Here is a 17,585-nt window from a genome sequence, read left to right as displayed (position 1 = left end):
GGAATGTTTGGTTTTTTTAACCTGTTTTTTTCTCTGAGAAAAAAAGGATTTAACAGATATTCTTAAGCTAATTGGTGCTTCTCCTTTAAACGCCATTTTGAATGTATGATGCAATATTTCAACATGACAGAGAGAGAGCCAAACAATGATATTCAGATGAAAATTCATAAACACTTTGGGTGTTGGGGCATGGTACTACAACTTAAACGGTTCAAAATTACTTCTAAATATCTGTTTACTGTAACACCATGAACATGAACACACCATGCATGAAAGGGTTAAACTTTAAGATCTAAAACCCTATGCCTTTTCTAATTTGTATATATTTGATACTTGCATATTATGAATGTGCCAAATTAAATAAATGGGAGTCTAGGGAAGTGTATATCAGTCACTGAGAGAACGATCTGAGGTCAAGGGTCTCTAGGCTTGGCCATGTCCCCAGATCATATTTTGTTAAGGTTACCCCTTAAATAATGGAGAACAGCTGACATGTCAGGAATACTATATAAGCTGCTCCTTTTTGTTTATTCATTGTCATTTGACTCATGCATGTAGCCTTATGACCCGAGCTCGTATTAAATATGCATTGAAGAGAACTCCTTGTTTCGTCTCATCACAGACCCATCAATCTGTACAGATTCACTTTATATTCCCAAAGATTTCATCCATATGCATCTAATCCCCTCAGGATATAATAAAGAAGCGTTGCTGGATTTGTTGGATAAAACCCTGTATTTATAAAGACGAGCACACACATTTCAAAAAAATACAAAAATAATCTACAAAACATTCAGATTTCACTGTTAAAATACAGTGCAAAAAAATAGTGTGTATAATATATGTGCAAAATGTGTCTCAGAGCAGATATGCTGTAACTGATCCTCAGGCCATCATCTCGGATTTGTCCTCTGGTTTCGGAAGCTCGATCTCCATCGCCATCAGATAACCTGAAGAGGAAGAAGAACAACTTTTATTATTAACTTGCTTTTTTAAAAATGGATTTCCCTATATATTAAAGCATCTCTCACACTCAGTGTAGTCGATCTCGGGTCGGGAGGCGATGAAGATCCAGGCCAGGCCAACGAGCAGAGCCACCACAAGATTGACCGTCACCCAGGGGTGGAGAATCTGGTGCTCTGACCCTGGAGGCCTGGAGAGGAAATAAGCATTATATTTAGGGTGTCATAATGAGACAGAAACATTTATATAATCTGATTCCAGCAGTGTAGCTCACCATAATGTCGTGTTGAAGTCCGGGTAGAGGTTGATATGATCGCTGGTCATCTGCTGGCTGAGGGAGAGGACCAACGCTGAGAAATACACTGCAGTGATGGACGGAAACAAAGAGAGAAAAACAAACAAAGAGTCAATTTCAAGAAGAGTTTTTTTTTTAGGAGTGGGTTAGATTTTTTTAGGCGGTGAAGTGTGGACTCACAGAATGAGGCGATAGCGACGGGATCCAGCGTGATAAACTCCCGCAGAGCTATGGAGCTTTTGGCCATGTTCACTCTGACGACACAAGAATTTAGGAGACAAAACTATAAGCAACAGGATCTTTTACAGCAGCCCAATTCACAAGTATCGTAAGTCCGAATGCTGGAAAACTTTACGAAGAAAAGCTTTACAATTAACTGTTAATTTGGGCTGTGTTACCTGTCGAAGGCGGCCACCGTGCTGATGGCCAGCAGCATGTAGAGCAGAGACTGGGAGGGGTACGCCATGCTGTGATACTGCTCCAGCAGGTTGGACAGAGAGGTGAGGTGCTGACCGGCTAACATGTAAACCACCACGATGTTCCACACGGCGTAACCCGCCAGGAAGCCGTGACAGTACAGACCCAACACCCTGAAGCACGGATACATAGGAGAGAGGAGAGAGAGGTTTAAATGAGGGAGTGAACGACACACACACACACACACACAAAAACATGCAACTTTCAACATGTTTCTTTCACCTGAAGCCTTCGTGCACCCTGAGAGAAACGTCTCTGGTGGTCCAGAGCGGATGAATGTGCTGGAGTTCTGGTAGGTTTTCCATCTGGTCGCTAGTCTTCCTCCACTCTGAGCGCTCGGCTGCCTGGAAACGCTCTGTTAAAACACACACACACACAAAGAGAACATATAAAAACAGCGGTGACACCATCAGATCATCCAGTGTAACCCCTTTAAATTAAACCACACGTCTTTTTTCATGACTCACTGTTCCTCTCGACAAAAACCTTCCCGACCGGCTGACTCTGGCCCTGCGGCGCCGTGAACAAGGAATGCTGGGGGATCGGAGGCAGTGTGTCGGTGATGATGTCATCCTCCTCTACGTCCAACTCGTCGGGAAGCTGCGGCGTTTCGATGACTCTCGCCTTCCTAAAAATGATGAGAAATAAAGACGATAGGTTAAAGAAAAGGGAGAAAAATGTGACATATACTGTATGAAAAATATCAATCAAAATAAATCAAACTGAAAACAGGTGTTGTGCATAAATTTGAAGCATGACGCAGGAAAAACACTAAAAGTTACTGTACCATATTTCTTTTTACAGTATATTTGATCATGATACTCGCAAATATGCATATAATGTGATAACTTCAATAATTCTTGCTTTATTTGGTTTGTTTCTTACTTCTTCTTTTTGCTTTTTTTAACTACTTCTTCTCCGTCGGTGGTCTGATCGACTGCATCTCCGTTCACCAGTTCGGCTTGGTCGTCTTCAAGATCTGAAACCCCCCAAATACAATCATAGATTTACCCCAAAGGGCAGATTCTAGCTGACCTCTTCCACATAGTGACACTGATTCCTGGTTCAATAATGATGAAACTGCAGCCTTCTCACCTATAGTGGCACTTTTCTTTTTCCTCCTCCTCCTCTGTGGAGGCGGGTCGCTCGTGGTTTCAAATGTGAGCTGCTCCCCGACCGCAGACACCCTCCTGCTGCCCATCTCCATCCCCTGATCTACACAGCAGAGAGGGAATAAAGAAACCACATGTGAAACTTTACTCTGAATGGTTGAAAGATGACTTTTACTCTCATGTACATCTATCAGCACGTCTTCTTCATCATGTTCAAGTTTTCTGGATTCAAAAGCAACATTTCAATGTCGTTTTTTCCCCCTTTATCATCAGAAAGCTAAATATTGTTTTTTCTATAAAAGCACAAAAACATGACACAACTTTCAATTGTGGTTAGTGGTTTACACTGCTGTCTTTTGATGAGAAATACAGCCAGCAAGACTTTCAATAGCAAAGCAATATATGATTCATCTTTAAATGATGTTACAGACTTTTATATTTGAAGAGACAGAAATGTAAAAAAACAGGATTTTTGTGATTAACTGGACAGAATATGTTTGGTTTGATTTCTATTTTGCAGCAAAATCTAACGATAAAGCTTCACTTTTATGATTTTAAGTCATTACCCTTCATCTAAAAATACTCAAATAATGTTTGAGAGAAACACAAACCACAAACTCTCTCTGTAAATACCAAAAGATAATTGTCAGGTTCAAAAGGGTTAAAGGGAAAGTTGTGAGTCTTCATGCCCTTTAAATTCTGACTAATGAAACGTTTGATAAGAGCTAAAAAAAAATGGTGAAGATCTCTACTTTAGATGCCGTAAAGATGCAGACACGTGTGTGTGTGTGTGTGTCTGTGTGTTACGTACCGTCCATATCATCGACTCCATTCGCCTCTTTTCTCAGCCTCTTCTTCTTATGTTTTCCTACCGCCACTTCTCCTACACACGATGATAAATAAAAGAAGAATCGACTCAAACCGAGAGCTTTCCCCCCAAATATGAGAGAAATACATCACCACTAATTCCTGACTTACCAGCTGTGTCTTGACTTCATGTGTCCATACATGTGACAAAAGAAAGAGGAAGAGTTTAGTTTGACTTTTCAGTATAAACACTTCAGATACAAACCAGGAGGAAAGGTGTACAATACATTAAATTAAGTATTATATAACTTAAATCCGCTGTAAGCCTGGTTAATTCAGGCATTAACCTACCTTGGCATTGTTGGAAGTGCTCGTTGTCCTCGCTGAAAAAGAGAAAGAGAAAGGAGTCACTTTCTCTATTTATGTTCATTTTCTAATAGCGTCAAGAAATCAAATGTTTTCACAGCATTTATGAGCCGACAACACCTGATAGGATTTATTTGAAGTCCTGTTTTTGTGATCTAATCAACAGTATTTCTCCTAAATGAATGAAAAACGATTTAGAAAAGTTGATTTTAGCTAATTTTATTTTAAAAACGAAGTTCTGTGCAAAATCTTACAAATTAACCTACTAACTATCATGCTGAGAGCCACACAAACTCCAAATCAAAACATTCCTGAAACACATTAAAAAACACACACCTCTGCTCGAAATTCACCCACCTTCTCTTACAAAAGGACGAGGAGCATTTCATAAAATCAAACACTGACTTAAAGCAGCCGCCCGAGAAGAAACCTTACCGTCGTCTTTCTGTCCATTCCACTCAAGAATGGAGTTAAGAGAGCAGCGACGCTACACGTAACATCCCGGCTGAACGCTTAAATCCCGGCTAAATCTGTGATCATACATCCGCCAAGACCCCGGATTACTCAGGACAGAGGTCAAGACAACTAAAACCTTTTCAAACTCTTCTGAGCAGTGTGTGTGTGTGTGTGTGTGTGTGTGTGTGTGTGTGTGTGTGTGTGTGTGTGTGTGTGTGTGCATCTATAGAGTCTGGTATTATAGACGCTCGCTGGTGTAATCTTTCTAACGGTGCTCGTGGAGAAATAATAAATTAATCACTCTTCAGGGTTTTTGTTGGCTGATGATCAAAGAGTTAAAAGTGTCACAGTTTTGGTATTAAGATGTTTAAGTTTTCTCAGCTTTCAGAGGAATCAGATTGTAATTAATCAATTTTTCCAGATGAAATTGATTCGAAAACTTATATAATGGATAAAAGTGGCGTTTCCAGTAAACTTGCATACAGTTGTCTTGACTTTAGTTTATTTTATGCAGATTCACGAGCTTTCACAGATATTCAAAGTGAGTCATTTCTGAGCCATCTGCTGCCGATCTGGTTCCACTGACTCATGAATGCATGTTTGTGTGTTAATTGTCTTTATTGTGTATTTTACAGCTGCAGCTTGAGATCACTGTTGGCTATTTTTTGGGGTTGTTTTTTGTCTATGTCTATTTTTGTTTACTTTAAAACCTCTCTGATTTGTCTGAAATCCAGACTGTGCTAAAAAGATTAATTGAGGGACAAATGATAATTATCTTATTAATTCACTCTACAGAAATATTACAGCTGCAGAAATGTGGATTGTGACATGAGATTTGATTTCATCTCAGATTTAGGATATAGTAATATGTTATAAATGTTGTCTTATCCTGGTTTTAAAGGCTGCATTACTGTAAAATGTAATTTTATGCAATGTTATAGCTGGTTTATAATTTGTTTTTACTCACTTAGTCATTATATCCACATAACTGATGATTATTTATCCAAAATCTCATTGTGTAAATATGTTGTGAAAGCAGCAATAGTCCCTACAATATTGTTTCAATATCAATATCGAGGTATTAGGCCACAATACTGTTATATTTGATACCCTAATATGAAATATTTTATACTTAAAATGCATTTCATGGCTGATCAGACTGGTTAATTTATAATTTAAACAAAGTGAAAACATTATTAACACATTAGTTAGAGTATACTGAATAACACTAACTAACTATTATGACATAGTTTAGTGCTCTAATAACTATAAAGTTGTTGTATTAAATCCTGTATTTGTTGGACTGACCTGAGGAAGAGGAGGCAGCTCCCTGGGTCGCATTTTCTATAATGATAAAAACACAGATTATAAGAAATATTTACATGTAACTTTAACACATGCAACGCTAAATTAAATGCATATACAGTATATTATTATGACAGACCAGCATGAAGACTTTAATTAGCAGAAAGTTAAAAGTAGCTGAAGTTATTTTACACCAAAACATTGCTAAAATAAAACTAGCTACATTTAGTTGCATTGATAGTTGCCGTTATTTAGGAAAATAAACGTGTTACCTTTGAGCCTCCCGCCTCCATACTCCCGAAATATCACCTTCAAATGTTAAACTACTGAATTCATGTTTGTTTTAATGACTACAACCTTTAAAAAGTAATACAATAAACCTTTTAGTTTATTTACGCTGTGCAAGCAGAGAGCGGCTACCCCCGTTATGACCCGCCCTCCTCTGCCTCTGATTGGCTAGTGCTCGCTCTCCTTGAGGAGTGTGATTGGTTAAGATTATAGAGTTAGCCAATCAGAGGGCGAAGAAGGCGGGACGGGATGTGCGAACTAGTGACGTCAGCATATAAAATGAGTAGAGGCAACTACAGTTGAATAGTTTGCCATGCTGTTGGTGTTAAGATGGATTTAACAGGTTATTTGCAGCAAAATATTAATATGTAGTGATTCTGTGTTGTCTCTCACATGCATTAAGACATTTATAGATATAAATAATCAGGATCTGCTTAATTAAATCTTCTTTATCAACTCAAGAATAGTGAATATGATAGAAAAGTGGGTCCAAGCACATTCAGGTATCAGAATCAGGATTCCTGGGAGATTTTGTTCAATTATTATGAAACAAATCTGATCACATACAAAACAGGTGGAGAAAAAAAGGCTGAGAGACTTAATTATTAAATTCTTTGCTATCAGAAGTCTTTTTTTTTTATTATTGTCACAAACCGGTACAAATATCAAAATGTCATTGTTTTGCTTATACTTTTGTTTCAGCTTATATGAACCTTCATCACATCATTTAAATGAAATAAGGACACAAAGTGTAAAGTTTGTGACAGCTTGCCAAACACAGTTTTTTTTGTTGGTTTTTTTTTGTTCATCATCACAATTTTTTGGCATGCAATGACACACTTTGAGGCTACAGCGAAACACAAATAAATGACACAAATGCAGAATGGGTGCGTATATATAGTACATAGTGTGTAAACATGAATAGGAAAAAGACCTCGATCTTTAATTCCAAATCTCTGTATAAGAGTGGGGAGCAAGGCAGGAAGTCAACCTGTTTTGTTGAAATTAAACTATCTGTTTCCTCCTTTTACTAATTTAAATACTCAGAGATGTGTTTTTGAGGCTCTACACCAAGAAATCTGACATCCTGTAGTTCCACACGCACAAAAGTAGAGGATTTTCCTGTAAACCGGTTATTCTTACTGCTAGTTTAAAGATCAAATATTCTACTCTAGTAGTTAGTTCTCATTTCAAAAGAAAGCCTATCCATCCTGACACAGTTTCATGGGATTTCTGTGGGCTTGAGTCCAGCTCCATCTCATCTTTGGGGATTTGAAGCGACTTAACAAGCATGTCAGAAACACCAAGATCCAAATATTTAGATTTGTTTTCATGCCGTACTCCCCCTCAAACATGCAAACATATTATTATAGACATTAACCAAATTGATTTTTTCACCTGTGAAACTGTGTTTGGGGTGACATGTTTTACAGTAGGGGGGTTATCCCAAAATTGCTGCCATGACAACAGGGGTCTCATCACATCACCCCTTCAGTGTGTTTTTCCTTCTGCCTTCTTCTTACGACTCGGAGGTGGGTCGTATCCAGTTGGCGGGGACCCACTGCGGCTCGTCCTGCGCCTTCCTCACCGCCGTCAGCAGCTGCACGCACGAGTCCTGCAGATCATCGTTGACGATCACGTGGTCGAAGAACTGCGCGAAGTGGGACTCGATCTTACGGGCTGATTCTTCTATCTCCTGGAAGTCCTCATCCTGTTGGAGGAAACTCATGTCAGAGCTGATTCTAACTTTAATACAGTTTCTTGTCATTTCAGTGTAATTTAATTGGAGCTTTCTGCATGTTCTCAGATACAAACCAAATTCAGAAAATTATAACTCTCTGCTGCAGGTTTCATGGTAAATATGGGACTTATAATTGGGTGATTTGATCAGATTTAATATTTGTACATACTGTTTTCCCCATTTTATGAAATTTGTGCAAACTTACCAACACTTTCTGTCCTCTTTTAAACAATTAACGTGCAAATAACTAAATGAAACTAGAGTGAATAGGATTTCCTTCAGGTTTCTCCTCATAATGTGCCTTTTACAACATTTAAAAAGTTTCATCAACATCAAGACAAATGTTCAGTGTAAAGGTATTAAAATCCTGCCTTGGTACTGACTTTGAACGGTCGGTTGACGTAGTAATTGGTGGTGATGTATGAGTCCTGTCTCGTCTCCTTGAGGTTCTCCACTGGTGGCGGCTTCACATAGATGATGTAGGCTCTCAGATCATGAGTCCTCACTGCCTGAATGGCCTAAAAAGAGCCATAAATTCAAGTCAGATTAAAGCTATTTTACAAATGTAACAGAAGGCAGAAATAATTAAAGTTAATAAAAGGTTATTTGGTGTTGGACTCACATTTGGTTCGATGTCAATGACGCAGATTTTTTCACTGTTTAAAACTTCCTTCACAGCGTCGATGCTGGTGCCGTACAGATTGCCTTTGTACTCTCCGTACTCCAGAAAGCTGTTAGAAAAAAATCAGTTTATTACACGCATTAGTCCTTTAAATTTGGACACAGATGTTGGAGAAAATAGCTGGCATGGATGGAAAGTCAAACCAGATCTATTCAAATAGTAGCATCAGTCTCAATCCACCATCTCATTACACTTCATAAAGGTTGAATAAGAATAAACATGCTTGCTATATGATCATAGAAGTGCAGCAGAGTCACCACTACATTCATTCATCATTCATGGATTCACAGCGGGACAGTCGTACCAGTTGTTATACACCATGTTGTCAAAGATTTCGCGGCTGGTGAAGTAATACTCTCTGCCGGACTCCTCGTATCCTTTGGGTGCTCTCGTGGTGTCTGGTGAAGGAAAAGAGTACAAAACATAAAGTGTATTAGTTTTCCTCTTTGAGTCAGAGAAGCAACCAAAAAAACTCCAAATCAGAGCTCATAGAATGAAGTCAAAGAACATGAGTAAGAGAAGTGTTGGTGATTGAGTTGATTGTAAAGTTAGTGGATGGCAATAATTGGTACATACGAGGTATTGGTCCCTGGTAGATGTTGGGATTCATTTCAATCAAACGCCTCCGAAGTTCATTCACACCAACACCAGACGGACCTGACAAAGAAAGACACATTTTATCAGCTCTTTATCATTGCAAATTATGATTTACTACTGAACACATCCAACTGCGTGCACTAGAAGAACATTTAATAAAAGTTCAGACAGTTGATGAACCTATGAGGGCGATGAGGCGTTGTGGGTCCTGCGGGTGGCGCTGGTAGCGTACCACCTCCTCGTAGGGGCTGTTGAAGGCGCTGTTGCAGCTGCTGGGGCAGCGGGTGTGGCAGGACGGCTGGGTGGTGCTGTGAGACCGACGACGACACAGACGCATGCTGCGCCTGAAGCCCACTGAGGGGAAAGACAATGATGGAGAAAATAGCACATGATACACACCAACATAACTGATATGTTGCTAATAATAAGAATGAATAATACGACTGAAAAAATGATCCTTTTAAGGTGCAGATAAGAGGTTCTGAAGACTCACCTAAGTAGATTCCTTCACTGTTGCCGCTGAAGTCATCCTCGTCTAGTTTGTGGAGAAACAGAGTCAGACATAAGGATGGGTGAAAAATTAAATAAAGAAATACAGACATTTTGGATGTGCAAATAACTTGAAAAATAATCAAAATCACACAAATAACTGCATCAGCTTCTACATTATTTGTTTTTATTTATTTATTTCCTAACTGGTCAGATTTGATCCTCCATACAGTTCTGATTTGTACACTCAGCAGGCAAAGAAACAGAATGCATTTATAGTTTTCTCACCTTCTCTGAGCTCGTCTGACATTTCCCGTCAGAAAGCAGTACGTTTTTGGAAAAAAAGACACAAAAACAAACGTTTAAGTTGAAGGACAGGAGGTGGAGTGACACTTTGCATTTCACAAGAGTTCCTGTTTAAAATAAAACAGATGAACTCAACAAAGACTTACCTACCAGATTCAAATGCTTCCTCATCTGACAGAAAGAAAAACACACAATGGGAGTCATTATTTAGTAAATAAAGAGCAGTCAACGTATATAAAAAGGACAGTAAGTGAAGTTTTACCTGCTTCAACACCTTCACATCTGTCATCGATGGCCATCATATCTTCCTCTGCGGGGAAGAAATAAAGATAAAAAATGAATCATGAGAAAATGGTAAATATTTTTAAATCTGAAGCTAAACCTAAACTGTAAATAATCTCTGAAGTGCTTCTTACCTTCCTCTACAGTGCTCACTTTAAGTAAGCGTGCAGTGAAACACAATAACAGATATTTATGGAAACACATTTTTGAAAAGAGACTCAATGCTGAAAATAAAACACTAATTTAAAGACATTTGAGTGAACTCACAGGTTTGTACGCAGGCATGTGGCAGATAAGGCTGAGACCACCAGAACTCCTTCTGCTTCCTGCAACAACAACAGACTCAGGTTTAAACACTGCTTGTGATTAAACTTCATTTAGCATCTGACAACATTGATGCTCATTTTGTTTAATGAAAACATGTTTTTTGCTTCAAAAGACATGATTTCTTGGCAATGAAGTAAGGTATTGTTTTGGTATTGGAAGCAGTACCCAGGTATCGTATCGTATCGTATCGTATCGTATCGTATCGTATCGTATCGTATCGTATCGTTTATTCTGGGCAGCTACTTCTTAATTAAATCAGATATTAAGAGCCAAATATCAAACTCTCCTCACCGTTTGAGCAGGCTGGCGGAGGGGATGAGGCCGGCGCAGGCCATGGTGCTGGGAAGTTTCTTGGCCTGCCACCACTGAGCGTCGGTCTGGTCTACGATCTCAAGCACGTCGCCCTTTTTGAAGCTCATACCGGCGTCGGCGCAGGGGATTGTGGGATCCTGCTGAGGGCTGTAGTCTGCCATGGACCGAACGTACAGCTACAACACAGGACGGGTTAGTTTATAATGAGGCAACACAGGTGATTTCATGTGTCAAGTGTCAAAATAAGGCAGAAGAAGAAGATGAGTCACCATGGTCTGGTTGTGGACCGGCCTCTCTGTGATGGGAATGACTTTGAACATGATGGTGCCTTGTGACCTGGCTTGCTGATTGGACGTAACGAAACACAAGCGTCAGAAGATTAAAAGTTTGCCACAGTAAAACATTGATTCTGGTGATATAAAAACACAAGCTTTAATTTTCTTTTCCTTGAAGGTTGCAGGTTGTAATTGGTACCATACACATTTTTATGGCTCAAACAATTCAACCTTTTTGAAGTTTAGCAAAACAATTTCAACTCAAGGGCCACTTATTAGTTTATTTAGAGCTTTCCACCACATCTCACAGCCTTCATAAACCAAGGGAGTTTTAACCTTTTTCATACGGACTGTTGCTTTTGTCAAATCTAATAACAAATAAAATTGAATTAAGCACATTACAGGATGGATAAGTAATCATTAATATTAATAAGTCAGTGAAGGACATGAAGTAATAAAACAACCAGTGACGCACCACGACTTGGATAACTTGCTCCGGCTCCATCCCGTCCACCGGAAAACCGTTAACCTCTATGATCCTGTCCCCTGCATGGAGCAGACCTACACACACACACACACACACACACACACACACACACACACACACACACACACACACACACACACACACACACACACACACACACACACACACACACACACACACACACAATGAATTACACCTCTTGGTAAGCGACACTAAGCCACAATTAGCATTCAGTCTGAGAATACAAACATTATCCATGAGAGATAAAAGGCCTCACCGCTCCGATCAGCCAGACCTCCATGAATCACACGAGCCACAAAAATCTCCCCTGTGTTGTCGTTTCTCTTTATAGTCGCTCCCTAGAATAAAAAGATAAAGAAAACACAGAATAAATAAAGCAGCTGTCATGTGGAGGAGAGGCGTGTGTAGGTCACCCTGAACAACTTAAATGGAGACAGATAATACTGATGGAGCTCGCAGGGAGTCATGACAGGATGACACTTTGGGCTGAAATGGAAGAAAAGGTTTGAAGTTTTTAGGCACAAATAAAATAACAATGACAGAAATGGAAGATAATCAGAGCTTTAAATGAATACTGATGAAGTTCCTGAAATGATGTTTGGAGAGAAGAAAGGAGACGATGAAGGAAAACAGCACAAAACGCAATGAAAGTAAATAAAATGTCAACTAACACTGCGCGTTTGCAGCTCAGACGCTCTGTGGAGTCGGCTTGAAAAGACTTAAGTCCACTTTTTGGACACTCATCAGCTTCTCTCATGTTTCCTTCTTCCTCTTCTTCTTCCGCTGTTTGGAGCGACCTCCTTTCGCAGCCTGTGCGCCCTTCTTGGACTCGTCTAGCAGGCCGTTGTTTAAAGGATGCTTGGACGCCTGAAGCTCGGCGTTAACGTGCTTCTTTTGAGGTGAAGGAGAGTTCTTGCTTTTTTTTAGGGGTGTTCCAGGTGAACCATGGCGAGATGCAGAAGAGCATCTGGTCCCTTTAGAGGTGGAAGGAGCATCCTGGCAGCTGCTGAGGGAGCTGGAGGAGGAGCTGGATGAAGGTGAAGGTAAGGAACATCTGGGTTGGTGCGTCAGGGATGGACGCTGCCCGAGACTCTTTGGAGTTTGGCTTTTCTTTGGAGTGCCGTCTTCCTCAGTGTCTGCAGGTTTTGCCATAGCAGCTGGGGCATTGACATCAGTCCTGTTGGAGGTGAGGAGCATCTGCAGCCGGTCCACCACCCGGCTGAGCAGGACTAACGCCTGCGAGTTGTCCTGCACCGTCTCAGACATGCGTTCAGTAGCTGCTGTCATCTTCTCTCCGAGCAGCTTGATGTCCTTGGTGTTGCTCTCCATGGTGCTGGCGGCCAGCTGCACTGTGGTCCTCAGCTCATCCAGACTCTCCTGCTTGGCGAGCTCCACGGGGGGGCCCTGGGGGATCTCCATCACATGACGAGTCTGTATGGGGCTTGGTGGAGCCGTGCGGATACGTAGGCTTTGGTTTCGAAGCCTTGTAGAAAGGCCTGGCTGGGGTGTGGACGGGGTGTGGATGGAAGCTGGAGACGGGGCGTGAGCGGACTCTCCTGCTTCCTCCTCCTCTTCACTGTGAAGCTCTTTGATGATTTCCCAACAAAAAAAACAGAGATTATTAATCCATGATGAAGATGATGAGTAAAAATGGTGAATGATGGAGGAAGATGGCGCCATGGTGGATGATGAGAAACCCAACACGTCTGTTCTTACCGATCAGAGCGGAGCTGTAGACTGAAGGAGTGGAGTGGTTCAGGAGCAGGTTGGTGTAACAAACTCTACACTGATTCATCGGCTTGCTACACTGACAGTTACTCATCAGGTTATATCGGGGCGGGGGGTACGGCTGAACTGCCGGGTGACACAGTGGTTCAGTTGCTGGGTAGCTGCCCCTCCGCATGCTACACCATGATGAACCCTGAACATCCAGGTTGTGGCTCCCAGCAGCACCGCCTCTGTGAAACTGCTGATGGGTCAGACGCCTCAGGGTGTCCCAGTGACTGCCGACCCCCCCTCTGGAGCTTTTTACACAGGGAGGGGATGCATTGGGCAGCGGCAGCCCGACTCTCTGATGGCTGCAAAGCTGTGAAACAGTCGAAGAAATGTAAAAGACAGACTGCTTCGTTAATAATAATAATAATAATAATGATTTACTTTCCCTTAAAAGTTAGATAGTGTCGTGATAAAAATAAAAGACTCCCATCCTCCTCCTCTTCCAGCTGTGCATTAATCATTTGTAGCATCAACGGACAATTAAACAAATGAGAAATTAATAAATTCAAACATCTGGTCTCTGTTGGAAGTAGTCAGCGGTATGATTTATATTTAGCAAAAATTAAAAATGACATATTTAAACACCCACGAGCATCTGCTTCCACATTATGACAAGCAGCAGTATCATTGTGATCCAGTTTAAACAGCATAATGAAATACAAACATGAGTTAAAGACACATAAACTAATCAATCTCAATTATTTTATAGAAAAATGATTAATGACAGATTATTAAAACTAAATTTTCCACCTTTTTCTAAAGATTATGGGAAGCTTCAAGGTTTAAAATCACAAAACAAACCTATTTTTATCAGTTTAGTCTCAGAGTTTATCACTTTAACACTGAGACTTGTGGCTCCACCGCAGATACAAATAAACACAGGTCACATGTGATATAACGCTCTCACGTCATATTAAAAGAGGAAAACACATTATAATTATTTTTTATGTAAGAAGATTTGAGATTATTGGAGCATAGCTGTAGTGGGACAGGTACAGTCCGGAGCTAGAAACAACATTTTTGGACGATGAAGTCTCTTATAAGCATTAAATGTGGATGTATTGCACCTTCTTTCACCTTTTCAGAATAATGGGGTTCATTTGAAAGTGAAGAAACATTTGATGTGATTAATTGCAGTGAATATTTATGATGTTATAAGTTAGGTTTGCTACGTTAAACTGGCAGCAACTAAACTTTTTTTTAGCTTGGATCAGTGTTAAAGTCACTCATAAAGATGGGCTGATCTAACGAGTTTCTCTGATCCCAGAAAAACTGTTTTTGTGAGGAGGGATTAAAAAAAAACCTAAATTCATACATAAGAACAGGAGAAGGAGGGGTGATCCCATCAAAATGTGACCTCATTCTCAGCTCAGGTAGCACCCAAATAAAACACTCGCTCTTTATAAAATGATTCGATACTGAGTGAGAGATGAGGAGGTTTTTAGCTGCTCACCAGAGGCTGTTTGTTCTTCACCAGGCAGATGATCCGGGTGGCCTCCTCATCTTCCGGCACCTCGTCGGGCATCGGAGGCAACACCGGCTCATAGTCCTTCTGGGCCACCGTATCATGAGCTGAGAGGAGAGCCTGGATGACATGAAGATAAGGAAAGTTTTGTGAGCAAAAACTGTCACACAAGTGGCTCAAAACACCCTAAAAACAAGGGTTTTTTAAAATGTTGCTCTAATTAACCTGCAGGTGAGGTTGTCTCAGGATTCGATAGAGCTCCTTGGCCTCCGCAGAGCAGCCTGGTAACGCTCTGATGTCTATCAGCAGCTGCACAGAGAGAAGAAACAAATATCCACGGTTTAAAAAGAGAAAAGAGACGCGTACGAAATGAATGAACGTGATTATTATGAAATATATCTGAGCGTGAACCTGAAATGAGAGTCCTGAAGCGTAGTCCAGAGCCGGAGCCGGGGAATCTCTCAGGTACCTTTGAAGACACTCATAAACCTGGAAACAAGGTCATAAAATAAGTAAAATCTGAAGCTATTATACTATATTATTACTATACTATTAATCTGTGGTGTTATTTTTGTGATTAAGCTGCAAATTTAACTTTTACATGAGCCGGAATCTTAACAAAATATCTTGGTTATGAATGTTTAGCCAGATGTCAGCAGCAGGAGGAGACATTAATCCCAAAGTGGAATCTACAAATGTTTTAATTGTGCTTTTAGTGTAAATTCAATGCTGAAATGATGATTAATGTGAGCGATATTACAGACGAGTGTTTTCTGACCTTGAGCAACGACTGCAGCCAGGAAGCGTTCAGCAGACTGTGGAGAATCTCCGCTCCATCAATATCCTGATTTACTGACTGCCTCACCTCCTCAATCACATCTGTCAGGATCTGACGCAGGCCTGCAATACACACACACACACACACACACACACACGCACACACACACACACACACACACACACACACACACACACACACACACACACACACACACACACACACACACACACACACACACACACACAGAAAGAGAAGAATGGATTATCAGGAGGCTGAAGCAGTATGTTTATGTAATAAATAGTGACAATAAACTCAGTTGCCTTCACTGACCGTGTTCTCCGAGCTCACAGTGGGGGTTTAACACCTGAGCCTCCACCGCCTGCCTCATGGTCACTGGTCCCCCCGACCTTTGACCCCGACCACCGGCTGACAGCTTAACAAGGCTGATAACAATAACCTGGAAAAGTGGAGGAGACACAACATTAGAGGAAAGCTTTGGTAATTCTCTACTAGTGCCGTTTCCCTGATTAAATTGAGCATTTTATTCTGATTTTTGTATACTTTGCATAAACAGTAGTAAAAGAAAAGAAAAGATAAGAAGGGTCTTAAATATCATTCATGACCCAACACATCCTGGCCACCACCACTTCCAACTACTTCCCTCTGGCAGGCGATACAGGACAATTCAGTCACACACTACAAGAAGCTTCTTCCCCCAAGCTGTTAAACTAATGAACACGGCCTGATCCCCTCATCCCACTCACTCACCCACACACACTCACTGAGACTGGCCTACTGTTACAATGAGAATTGATACTGTTTGCACCTTTTTATATTGCATATTGCACTTGTTGTTGTTGTTGTCTGACCCTCAATATAATGAGAATAAAGCTACTAAACTAAAAACTAAACTAAACTATCTCAAGGTTCAAAATGAAATAAGAAAGTATAAACATCAGATTCACTTGATAGGAAAATCAAGAGGCAACAATTTGATATCAGGCCTCTACTGTCTCTTGAAGTTCCTGTAGAAAGTATTACTTGTGTGTGTGTGTGTGTGTGTGTGCGTGTGTGTGTGTGTGTGTGTGTGTGTGTGTGTGTGTGTGTGTGTGTCAGCTATCGATTTCCAATAAGTACAGCACACATAGCAAATTAAACATTACACCTTCATTATTTATCTAAAACTAGCCAGTACGTCTGTGCTTTAAAACTACAAACTGTCCTCAAGTTTTCTGTGTCAACTTTATTTATGAATATAAACTAAAATATAAGGACATTAAACTACATGTTGAAACATTACCTAATAATAAATGACCTGCTTTAGTTAATTAAGTGCTGCAATTAGGCAAAATTCCCAAAAAAAAAAGAAAAGTGCAATAATACAAATACCAAAACAAACAGGCATGTAGTGAACGTGACACTTTTTTGGACCCCCACTTTGCCTGCATAGTAATCCAGGCTTGAGCCGTACAGTGGGACGAGGTAGAGTACTAGAGTAGTCACAACTCCATGAGTGTGAACCAGATCAGAGGTTAATGGCACACTTCACGACGGACCGTAATAGCCGCAGTGATGTAAATACACAGATGAGTAGACTGTAATCTCCGTGTGGTTCACCACCAACGGGGGAAACACCAGTATGAATTTAGAAAAGCTCTATATTTGAAATGATTTGTTTACGTTACCTGAAAACACGGACACTGTGGCAGAAGAAGAAGGAGGTTAATCCCTTCCTCTGTAAACAAACAGGTTAATAAACTAAGTTCACCACTACATCCCCTTCATCGTGACTGTAAATAAATACACCGTCACAACCTTAATGGGAAAGGTGCCAAAAAAAGGTGCAAGATGACAGAAGTTAATCTCTAAAAAGGTGATTGAATGTGATAAATGTAAGACTCTAGTAGCCTGTAGTTAAAGAGGAGGAAGAGGATGATCCCTCTGGCCTTCCTTCCTTCCTTCCTCCCCCCTCCTC

At 40.5% G+C, this 17,585-nt stretch overlaps 2 protein-coding genes across 2 annotated transcripts; both read right to left on the bottom strand.

Moving 5' to 3' along the window:
* Positions 1 to 714: 714 nt before the first annotated feature.
* LOC133976354 (transmembrane protein 237B-like) lies at positions 715 to 6,211 on the bottom strand. Its single transcript, XM_062414551.1, has 14 exons — positions 6,054 to 6,211; positions 5,785 to 5,820; positions 4,006 to 4,037; positions 3,826 to 3,839; positions 3,659 to 3,730; positions 2,831 to 2,950; positions 2,621 to 2,714; positions 2,203 to 2,363; positions 1,958 to 2,090; positions 1,657 to 1,848; positions 1,439 to 1,512; positions 1,238 to 1,325; positions 1,032 to 1,153; positions 715 to 950 (listed from the first exon to the last, which is right to left on the bottom strand). Exons 1-14 carry the CDS (start codon positions 6,072 to 6,074, stop codon positions 886 to 888), a joined length of 1,224 nt encoding a protein of 407 aa, XP_062270535.1. The 5' UTR covers positions 6,075 to 6,211; the 3' UTR covers positions 715 to 885.
* Positions 6,212 to 7,588: 1,377 nt separating this feature from the next.
* LOC133976345 (MAGUK p55 subfamily member 4-like) lies at positions 7,589 to 15,998 on the bottom strand. The gene is made up of 21 exons (XM_062414542.1): positions 15,941 to 15,998; positions 15,608 to 15,729; positions 15,241 to 15,318; positions 15,055 to 15,138; positions 14,818 to 14,949; positions 11,845 to 11,926; positions 11,559 to 11,641; positions 11,075 to 11,149; positions 10,785 to 10,981; positions 10,434 to 10,492; positions 10,301 to 10,318; positions 10,147 to 10,194; positions 10,035 to 10,055; positions 9,867 to 9,881; positions 9,583 to 9,624; positions 9,270 to 9,443; positions 9,069 to 9,149; positions 8,797 to 8,890; positions 8,433 to 8,541; positions 8,194 to 8,328; positions 7,589 to 7,780 (listed from the first exon to the last, which is right to left on the bottom strand). The coding sequence occupies exons 1-21, from the start codon at positions 15,996 to 15,998 to the stop codon at positions 7,589 to 7,591; spliced, it is 1,899 nt and encodes a 632-aa protein (XP_062270526.1).
* Between the last annotated feature and the right edge of the window lie 1,587 nt (positions 15,999 to 17,585).

This window comes from Scomber scombrus, chromosome 24, assembly GCF_963691925.1.
Source record: "Scomber scombrus chromosome 24, fScoSco1.1, whole genome shotgun sequence".
Classification (NCBI taxonomy): Eukaryota; Metazoa; Chordata; class Actinopteri; order Scombriformes; family Scombridae; genus Scomber; species Scomber scombrus.
This window is presented reverse-complemented; position numbering and strand designations above follow the sequence as displayed.

Coding starts and splice junctions, on each gene's coding strand:
- LOC133976354 (XM_062414551.1), bottom strand. CDS start 6,074: ATGGAGGCGGGAGGCTCAAAG. Junction 5,821..6,053: donor TGGAGGCGGGAGGCTCAAAG/GTAACACGTTTA, acceptor TTATCATTATAG/AAAATGCGACCCAGGGAGCT. Junction 2,951..3,658: donor TGGAGTCGATGATATGGACG/GTACGTAACACA, acceptor TCTGCTGTGTAG/ATCAGGGGATGGAGATGGGC.
- LOC133976345 (XM_062414542.1), bottom strand. CDS start 15,998: ATGAGGCAGGCGGTGGAGGCTCAGGTGTTAAACCCCCACTGTGAGCTC. Junction 14,950..15,054: donor TGAGACAACCTCACCTGCAG/GTTAATTAGAGC, acceptor CATGTCATCCAG/GCTCTCCTCTCAGCTCATGA. Junction 9,444..9,582: donor CAGTGAAGGAATCTACTTAG/GTGAGTCTTCAG, acceptor CTTTCCCCTCAG/TGGGCTTCAGGCGCAGCATG.